The 8,977-nt window shown below is 50.9% G+C and overlaps 2 protein-coding genes across 2 annotated transcripts in view; both read left to right on the top strand.

The window, feature by feature from the left end:
* MIDEAS (mitotic deacetylase associated SANT domain protein) overlaps positions 1-3,495 on the top strand; it is a 39,043-nt gene extending 35,548 nt beyond the window's left edge. The window contains exon 13 of the mRNA XM_040975319.1: positions 216-3,495. Within this exon, the coding sequence (XP_040831253.1) occupies positions 216-393 (178 nt within the window). The 3' untranslated portion in view covers positions 394-3,495. The remainder of the gene's footprint in view (positions 1-215) is intronic.
* A 732-nt stretch (positions 3,496-4,227) lies between these two features.
* On the top strand, positions 4,228-6,570 carry PNMA1 (PNMA family member 1). The gene has a single exon (XM_040975320.1). It carries the CDS (start codon positions 4,752-4,754, stop codon positions 5,823-5,825), a length of 1,074 nt encoding a protein of 357 aa, XP_040831254.1. The 5' UTR covers positions 4,228-4,751; the 3' UTR covers positions 5,826-6,570.
* Positions 6,571-8,977: the final 2,407 nt, after the last annotated feature.

Raw genomic sequence — 8,977 nt, forward strand, 5'->3', positions numbered from 1 at the left:
GGGACAGGGCGGGGCAGGCCGAGGCGGGGGAGCGTCCAGCCTGTCTTCTGATTGGTTCTTCTGGTTTCTAGGGCGGTGACGTAAGCGGGGGCAACTTTGAGGGAGGAGAGGGTGTGAGGGGTGGATGTGTGCGCATGCGCACTCTGGGGGCGCTCCGCGGCGTCGTCTGCCAGTCTCCTGACAGAAACTTTTCTGTGTGTCCCGGGCGGCCTCAGGGTGTTCTACAAGGTGAAGAGCCGCAGCGCGCACATGAAGAGCCACGCCGAGCAAGAGAAGAAGGCGGCGGCGCTGAGGCAGAAGGAAAAGGAGGCCGCTGCCGCCGCTGCTGCGGCCGCCGCCACCCCGCACCAGCCGGCGCAGCGTGAGGAGAGCGGCCTGGGCGACAAGGGCTGAGGCGCTGCCCGCCCTCGAGCCCGTGCAGGTAGTGAAGACAGTCCTGCGGACCTAGCTCCGCCAGACGAAAAATCAGAAAAACAGACAATGAAATAAACGGCTTTTATATATATATATATATGTAATTTATAAAGGCCCCCCGAGGTGGTATTAAGGGCTGCAGGATGCAGGGGTGTTTTTTTTTGTTTGTTTTTGTTTTTGTATTTTTGCATTCGGCTTGTCGGGACCGGCCCCTGGCTCTGACTGGCTCCCGGCTGCCTCTCACGCTCCCTTCCCCACCTCAGCCCTGGGTCTCCGGGAAGCCACCATGGGGGGCCGTGAAGCACAAGTTGACCCTTGCTGCAGCGGGCAGGCTGCACACCCCCAGCCCCCGGTGAGGGGGCCGGCCACTCCAAGGGCGCTCAGCCCGACCCGGGGCTGCGCCTGCCCGCGCCCATGCCTCTGTCCTCACTGGCAGCCAGACCGGGCACTATGCCCTGGCCACTTGCTGGCAGCTCTGCTGGGCTTGGCACAGCTTCTGCAGTCCGCGCCCTTCAGCCAGCCGCAGGGCCTGGGCCGAGGCCGGCTCGTCGTGCCTACCCCGTCTGCTAAGCCTTGCTGAAGGCTGCTGCGGGAGTTGAATAGACCCCAGGGAGAGGCCCAGGCTGCTCCTTCTTGGTGCCAACTCTCTGCTTGCCTCTGTGCCTGTCTCAGCAGCTGCCACCTAAACCCACCTGCTTCACCCTTCCCGCCTGCTCGCCTCCTGTCCTCCTCCTCCCCCTGCCCCCCGGCAGTCCACGCTGGAGATTTCTGGATCCTTCTCTGGAGGGGGAGGCCTCCTGACTAGGTTGGGACAGGAGTCTTTGTTCCTTGACTCGTGTCATTTGGGAGCTATTTATTTATTCTTTTAATATTTAATTTTTAACATCCTCTCAGGGACCAGTGGCCTCCTGTTTGCCAGAGGCCCTAGTGCATTTATCCAAAAACAAGGCACCTTGACATCCCCATTCCCCACCCTTCAATTCCCAAAGCCCTGGCTGGCCCTCACCTGTTTGCTGGGGAAGTGCTTGCCAGTAGCAGTGATAGCCACACTGAAACGGCAGGAGGGAAGGCAGTTCTTACTGTGGCCTCTTCTGTACTTTCACACGGCCTGAGGGAGTCAGCAGGCAGCCAGAATTCCAGTTGTGTTGATGAAGCCATAATCTGCAGGGAAGTCACTGAAGTGAAAGGGCCAGAAGGTTCTGGAAGCCCTTGTCCTTGTCAGTCCCATAGAAGGGCTGAGTTATTTTTCAGATCTTGTTACTCAACCTCAGTTGTGCAAGACATTCAAAGTGAATGCATCTGCAGTGGGTCAGCATGTTTGGAAGGAGCCAAAAAGTTATTTTGCTTCTCCAAAGGAAATGGACTGAAAGCCGTCATGTTGGTAACCGGGGGTAGAAATGGAGTTACTACATTTTTGAACTATGCACGATCAGGTATTTGTTTTCAGTGTTCATGTATGCATTGGCATGATTCTGCAGGATCACAGACTCCTGCATTTAACCTGGCTCTCCAACATCCCAGTCCGTTTCCCTCTTCCGCCTTCTCCCAAGCTCAAGGTGTCCCAAGACAGCGAACATGTGGCGTGCCTTCTAGAAGCAGAAGGGTAGCAGATTCAGGCTGTCTTCTAAATCCTTGTGTGATCTGAGTGCCTTTGCAGCTTAGCCCCAAAGTGCTACTTACGTTTCCCAAGGTTTTCCTATTGACACCCCTGTTTGGTTTCATGCCTCTCTGTGGACATGTGGTTAACAGAAACCTCCTCCAGTCATGCCAGGCCCTTCTGCCCAGTAGGGAATCTTCAGTATTTGGACATCTTTTCAACAAGAAAGTGATTCTATCCCGCTAAGCTCGCTGAGGTCAGACCTGGTGAATGTAGCTGAAGGAAAGGGAGATGGTGCCTGCCTGTGTGAGTCCCTCCCAACTGGAGGAGGGCCCGTGTCCAGGATGCGTTTAGATTTCAGACGCTGCGTGAAAAGGAGAATGTTAAGTGATGGTGACAAGTGACGTGTCCATCAAGTGGACGCAGCCGTAGAAGCTGGCAGAGGTACATCCTTAATGGTGCTTCCTTCTCCCTGTGAACACCTTAGGCGTGTCTTCTGTTGCTTCTCCCTCCCATTCGGAGCCCTTTAATGAGTTAGACAACACCTCCAGCTCTGTCATCTTCGCACGCTGCCTCAGCCTACCCGTCTCCCAGTCTGTCCCATCTGCCATCGGCTATGGGTGTGATGCTGACCTAGTGCCTGTGTTCTGGACCGTTTCTGAGGTCCCCCAGCCCTCCAAGGAGACAGTGGCATCTTCACTGTCGTCCACGCCTTCAGCATCCACCCTCGCAGCTAAGGTACAACTCGCCCCTCTGCCACGCCACCCCCCTCCCTGGCACGGAGGCCTTGTGCCGCTCATGGCTCGAGGAACTGCCTAGGTGACCTGGCCTCCTCCCCTGGGCCAGATGTGTAGATGAAGAATGCACCGCAGACTGCGGCCTCAGCTCCTTGAGTCTGCTCACACTGGGGGCCCTCTTTTCTGGGGTATTGTGACTAGAGTGGCAAGCCTGACTCCCTTGAGGTTTACGGGAAGGATGCAGATTTTCCTAAAACCATTGTGCCCCTCCCATCTTGCTGCGTTACCATTTGCCTCTAATTTGTAGCTGTTTCACCTTTTACTCATGGCTCTCTAAGTTGAAGGCCTTGTTGGAGGGGACAGAGCACAGGAACAGCCTTGACAGTGTGTAATTATTGTACAGATATTTTAATAGCCTATAAATAAGTATATTTCTTTTATTTTGAGACAAATGATCAGACACTGCCTTTTGTGTGTTTGCTGCCTGTGGCACCCCCCTTTTTTTTAAAAAAAGACTGTTACATATTAAAATGGTGTACATAGATATAAATATATAAATATGACCTCTTATGCTGTACAGTTGTGATAGATGAGACGGAAGATTTTATTTTTTGTGTGCTTTTTATATAAAAAATTAATACACTAAAGAGAATCTTGCTGATGTGATTGTAATGTACCTATGTAACTTATTTACTTTTGAATGTTCTTCTGTATCTTTAAACCTTTCATTAAACAAGGTTTTAAAAATCCACAGAGTTGAAGGCTATGTTCTTTGGGGTAAAGGGTGGGATTTTTCGCCATCTGAGACTAGCCGGAGCAGGGCCCTTGTGTGGCTGCCAGGAAAGGTGACCCCACAGTTTGGAATCATGAGGATTACGGAGTCCTAGTGCTTTGCCAGCGGTGTCAGCACAGGGGAGCATCAGGCCCCGGCGCTGACGGAGGAGAAAGAGCTGCAGAGATAGATAGCGAGGTCTTGTATCGAAACGTTAGGTAAGAAAAGCCCAGTCACGTCTCCTACAAAGATGCGCAAACAAGATGACTTGGGCGCTTTCCCGTCATGGCGTGAAACATGGTCAGGCTAGGATGGGGAAGCCATGCAGCCTGGCCTGAGACGCCACTTGTGTGAGTAACCCAGGGAAGATGCGGCGTATTCACCAGCATCTCCAGTCCATTTCAGAATATATTTAAAAAAAAAAAAAAAGCGCCATGCTGTTTACTGGCACTTTTGCATTGTCAAAGAAAAAGCTGCGAACATAGGAAAAAGGATTTGCGCCATCAGAGGCGGCAAAAGGACCTGCGTCCCTCAGTGGTGCCATGGCAACGGCGCGCCTCCCCCCCACCAGCACCAACGGGCGCCGACTGAGCGCGTCGTCCGGGACACCGTTGCCATGGCTACCCCGCGCGCCTCCGCCACCTGGGCTGCACCGGGTGAAGCGGCCGCGGCTCGCGGGCCGGCCCCGCCCTTCCTCTGCGGCGGCAACGCCCCGGCTGGCGGCTGCGGGACGCGCCGGCCGTCCCCGTTAGTCTTCGCCTCCACCCTGACGGCGTCTTGGCTGCCTTAGACCTCAGTTCTCGGCCGTCCTCGCCGTCCACAGGAAGGGAGCCCGAGGGAGGTGTGTCTTGGCTGTTCGAGAAGCAGCTGCGGCCGCGGCGACGTCGGACAGGATCTCTCGCCCGCACGCCTGAAGGCCTGGCTCGGACCCACGGTCACGCCCCGCGACCACACCCCGGGCCCTGCCTAGGCCGGCCGCCCTCCTCGGCGGGCAGCGAACCCCGGCCGCAGTCCCCGGTCCGAGGCGCAAGATGGCGACAGACGCCTGACTGACTTTGGGGGAACAGGGAGAGGGCCCGATCGGGGCTGTGGTGCTCTTGGTGATCGCGTGGAACTCGCCGCCCGCGGGCTTGCTTGAGGAGAGTGTCTACTCTTGGTCTGGGTCGGCGTCCGGTGAGCCGCAGCCTAATCCGTTCTCTGTAGAATTGGCTCACTTGCTAGTTGGGGAAAAATGGCGATGGCGCTGTTGGAAGATTGGTGCAGGGGGATGGATGTGAACTCGCAGAGAGCTCTGCTGGTTTGGGGGATCCCGGTGAACTGTGATGAGGCTGAAATCGAAGAGACCCTCCAGGCTGCGATGCCCCAGGTGCCCTATCGGGTACTTGGGAGAATGTTCTGGAGGGAAGAGAATGCTAAAGCAGCCTTATTAGAGCTCACTGGCGCGGTGGATTATGCCGCGATCCCCAGGGAGATGCCAGGCAAAGGAGGGATGTGGAAAGTGATTTTTAAACCCCCTACGTCGGATGCTGAATTTTTAGAAAGGTTGCACCTCTTCCTAGCTCGTGAGGGGTGGACCGTGCAAGATGTTGCCCGTGTCCTTGGGTTTCAGAACCCCGCCCCGGCCCCGGCCCCAACCCCGGGTCCCGAAATGCCAACCGAGATGCTCAACTATATCTTGGATAATGTGATCCAGCCTCTTGTGGAATCCATATGGTACAAGAAGCTGACGCTGTTCTCGGGGAGGGACGTCCCCGGGCCTGGAGAGGAGACCTTCGACTCATGGCTAGAGCACACCAATGACGTCATAGAGGAATGGCAGGTGTCTGACGTAGAAAAGAGGCGAAGGTTGATCGAGAGTCTTAGGGGTCCTGCCGCGGATCTCATTCGCATCCTCAAGACCAGCAACCCCGCGATAACCACCGCTGAATGCCTGAAGGCACTGGAGCAGGTGTTTGGAAGCGTGGAGAGCTCTAGGGATGCGCAGGTCAGGTTTCTGAACACTTACCAGAACCCGGGAGAGAAGCTCTCCGCTTACGTCATCCGCCTGGAGCCCCTGCTGCAGAAAGTAGTGGAAAAGGGTGCCATTGATAAGGATAACGTGAATCAGGCCCGTCTGGAGCAGGTCATTGCTGGGGCCAACCACAGCGGGACCATCCGAAGGCAACTCTGGCTGACCGTGGCTACGGAGGAACGGGCCCCAAACCTCTTCCAGTTGCTGGTGCAGATCCGCGAGGAGGAGGCCAAGGAGGAGGCGGAGGAGGCCGAGGCTGCCCTCCTGCAGTTGGGACTGGAGGGGCACTTCTGAGGCGCAGGAAATGGGTCGGTGCAGACCTGGCACGCAGCTGCTTTCCTTGTCCCTAACAGGTGTGTCCTCAGTAGTAAAACAAAAGACCTAGCTGTGTCCTGTTTTTGCTGTGTTTTTCTTTGGTGGGGAGAGGGATTTGGACATTTTGACCTGCCTGTTCGTGTGATCTTGCTAAAATTGCGCAAAGAGCATCAGGGCTGCTATGATAATAATGGGTTTGCTGGCTGCACTGCAAGCTGTCCCGGGTCTTGAGAAATGTGAACCTGTGACTCCTCCCATTCAGAAATTGCATGTGCAGATTCAGGAAATGTCCAGTAAACATGTGAACTGTTACATTGTCACCAATAGTGTCGTTAGTTTGTATTGAGTTATTTGTAACTTGCTCCTTGTGTACATAGTAATGGAACGAAATCATTCCAGTTGACAGTGCAGATTTCTTACTTCTCATCTTTAAAGAGCTGAGTCAGTATAACTTAAAGTTCTCAGAATACAAAATGGGGCACTGGAAAGGTATGGCAAGTATGGAGTCGTACACGGTCAGGCATGTACCACAAACAACAATCACGGGGGAGACTGGGATGAACCAGTTCCAGTAATCCATTCCCCTTTCCCATTCCAATCTTTGTCAAAAATAGTTCCTGTTCATGCTGATTATAAGTGTTCTAAATTTGAAGTTATCAACAAGTGTATTAGAATAAAATATTGTAAAAAAATCCAGTGACACCTAGTTTTTCTGACAGGTTTTAAAATTTTCAGCATAATTGAGTAAGATGTATTTACTTTTCTCTGAAGACTTTCCCCTATGTCATAAAGAACAAACCTCTTCAACCTAAAAAAATGATAGAGAACTCCCACTTTGTGTGTTTAAGTTGCAATGCCTCTTAATGTACCCACTTCTATGCTTTTTTAAAAAAAAAGATTTATTTTTATTGAAAAGGAAAATTTACACAGAAAGGAGAGACAAAGATCTTCCTTCTACTGGTTCACTCTCTAAGTGGCACTAACGGCCGGAGCTGAGGTGATTAGAAACCAGGAGCTTCTTCTGGGTCTCCCACATGGGTGCAAGGTTCCAAGGCTTAGATCTGTCCTCGACTGCTTTCCCAGGCCACAAGCAGGGAGCTGGATGGGAAGTGGAGCAGCCAGGACGTGAACTGGTGCTCATTTGGGATCCTGGTGCTTGCAAGTTGAACCGTCATGCCAGCTTCTGCCCCAACTTTTATGTTTTCTTCAAGGCTAATGCTAGATCATAAATAGATGTATTAAATACCATATTACAAACAAAATGTACAATATCCTAAAAACAGGTTGCAGAAGAAATCTAGAAGTAGTTGTTTGCCCTTCCCTTTTTATATTTTTTATTTCTCCCCTTGTCTCTCCCCTTCCCCCAGATATAAGAAGGAAGAGAATGTGGAAACAATGGTCTTACTTTCTTCTAGCCCTTGACTCTATGCATCCTAATCAACTATGTAAAAGTCACCAAAAATAAAAAACCAGAAATTGGTTATTTTCTGCCCATTATTTTAGGCATCCTTCTCTGTGCACAGGATATAATTTAATACCCTTCAAATTGCTTGCATTCCAGGAGGGTAGTACCTAAGAGTCCATTTAACTACATAACGCTTGTATCACTATGCCTTGTATTGAGTATACTTCAAAAAGATCATGGAAAATGGAATTAAAAAATAATTTGATGCAAAAGTTTTTCAAATTCTTGCATATAAAGAGCCTTTAAGCTATTCATGAAAATGTGTATAATGAAAAACTATGCATGGATTTCAACAATTTTCTGTGCTAAAGTAAACTTTAATTCCATTTTTATGAACTGTTTGAAGCACCCTTGCACATGAAATACACAAATGTTGGGGTGGACATTCAGCACACTGATTAACATGTCACCTGTGACACCCACACCCCATGCTGGAGTGTGTGGCTTCAAGCTCTGAATCCTCATCCAGCTTCCAGCTAATGCATTCTGGGAGGTGGGAGGTGAGCCCCTGCCCCTGACATGCCAACCCAGAGTTTCAGCTCTGGTTGTGGTTGGCATTTGGGGAGTGATCCCATGCTGCTTTCATTGTTTCTTTCAAATAACTAATGTTTAAAAAGTCAAGACTTTGGGACTGGCACGGTAGCCTAGTGACTAAAGTCCTTGCCTTGCACACATTGGTATATCATATGGGTGCCAATTCGTATCCTGGTTGTTCCACTTCCCTTTCAGCTCTCTGATTGTGGCCTGGGAAAGCAGTCAAGGATGTCCCAAAGGCTTGGGACCCTGCACCCACACAGGAGACCCAGCAAAGTTCCAGGATCCTGGCTTCAGATGAGCTCAGCTCATGCTGTTGCATCCATTTGGGGAATAAACCAAACAGCTGGAAAATCTGTCTCTTCTCTCTAGAAATCTGACTTTCCAATAAAAATACATCTTAAAAAAATTCTTTAGGAAACAGCATGAGGGCTCAATTGGTTAATCCCCTGCCTGTAAGTCCTGACATTCCATGTGGGTGTTGGTTTGTTTCCTGGATGCTCCACTTCCCATACAGCTCCCTGCTTGCGACCTGAGAAAGCAGTGGAGGATGGCCCAAAGCCTTGGAACCCTGTTCCTGTGTGGGAGACCTTGAAGATCTTGGCTCCCGGTTCAAATCATCAGCTCTGCCCATTGTGGCCACTTGGGGAGTAAAACAGAGGATAGAAGATCTTTCTGTCTCTCCTCTCTGAAAGTTTGCCTTTCAAATAAAAAGAAATCTTTTTTAAAAATCAAGACTTTAGATGTCCATCCTTTGTTGTAAAAAAAAAAGCTAAAAACACCGATGAGCTGTTTTATGGCCCAAATCAAGGCTTTTTTCTTTATAGGTTTGGAGAACGGTGGTAAGAAAACCTGTATCCTCATAATCAAAGAACTCTGGAAGAAATAGCACTATACTGTTCTGGGACCAACACTACATTTTGGCAGGTAGCACAGAACACATGTTAGTAAACTGTGCAATGTTACTGATGCTGCCAGATTATTTGTGGGGCTCAATTCCAGAGCCCGTGGAAATCTTCACCTGTGGGCTTCCGGATGGGAGGTGTGGGTAAGGAACAGTGAACACAGCTGCAACCTGCTGTCCCCGTCAGCGTTCTTTCCACAGCATCACTTGAAATGGTGCCCAGAGACT

The sequence above is a fragment of the Ochotona curzoniae genome, unplaced genomic scaffold (genome assembly GCF_017591425.1).
Source record: "Ochotona curzoniae isolate NIBS_2020 unplaced genomic scaffold, NIBS_Ocur_1.0 contig_2688, whole genome shotgun sequence".
Classification (NCBI taxonomy): domain Eukaryota; kingdom Metazoa; phylum Chordata; class Mammalia; order Lagomorpha; family Ochotonidae; genus Ochotona; species Ochotona curzoniae.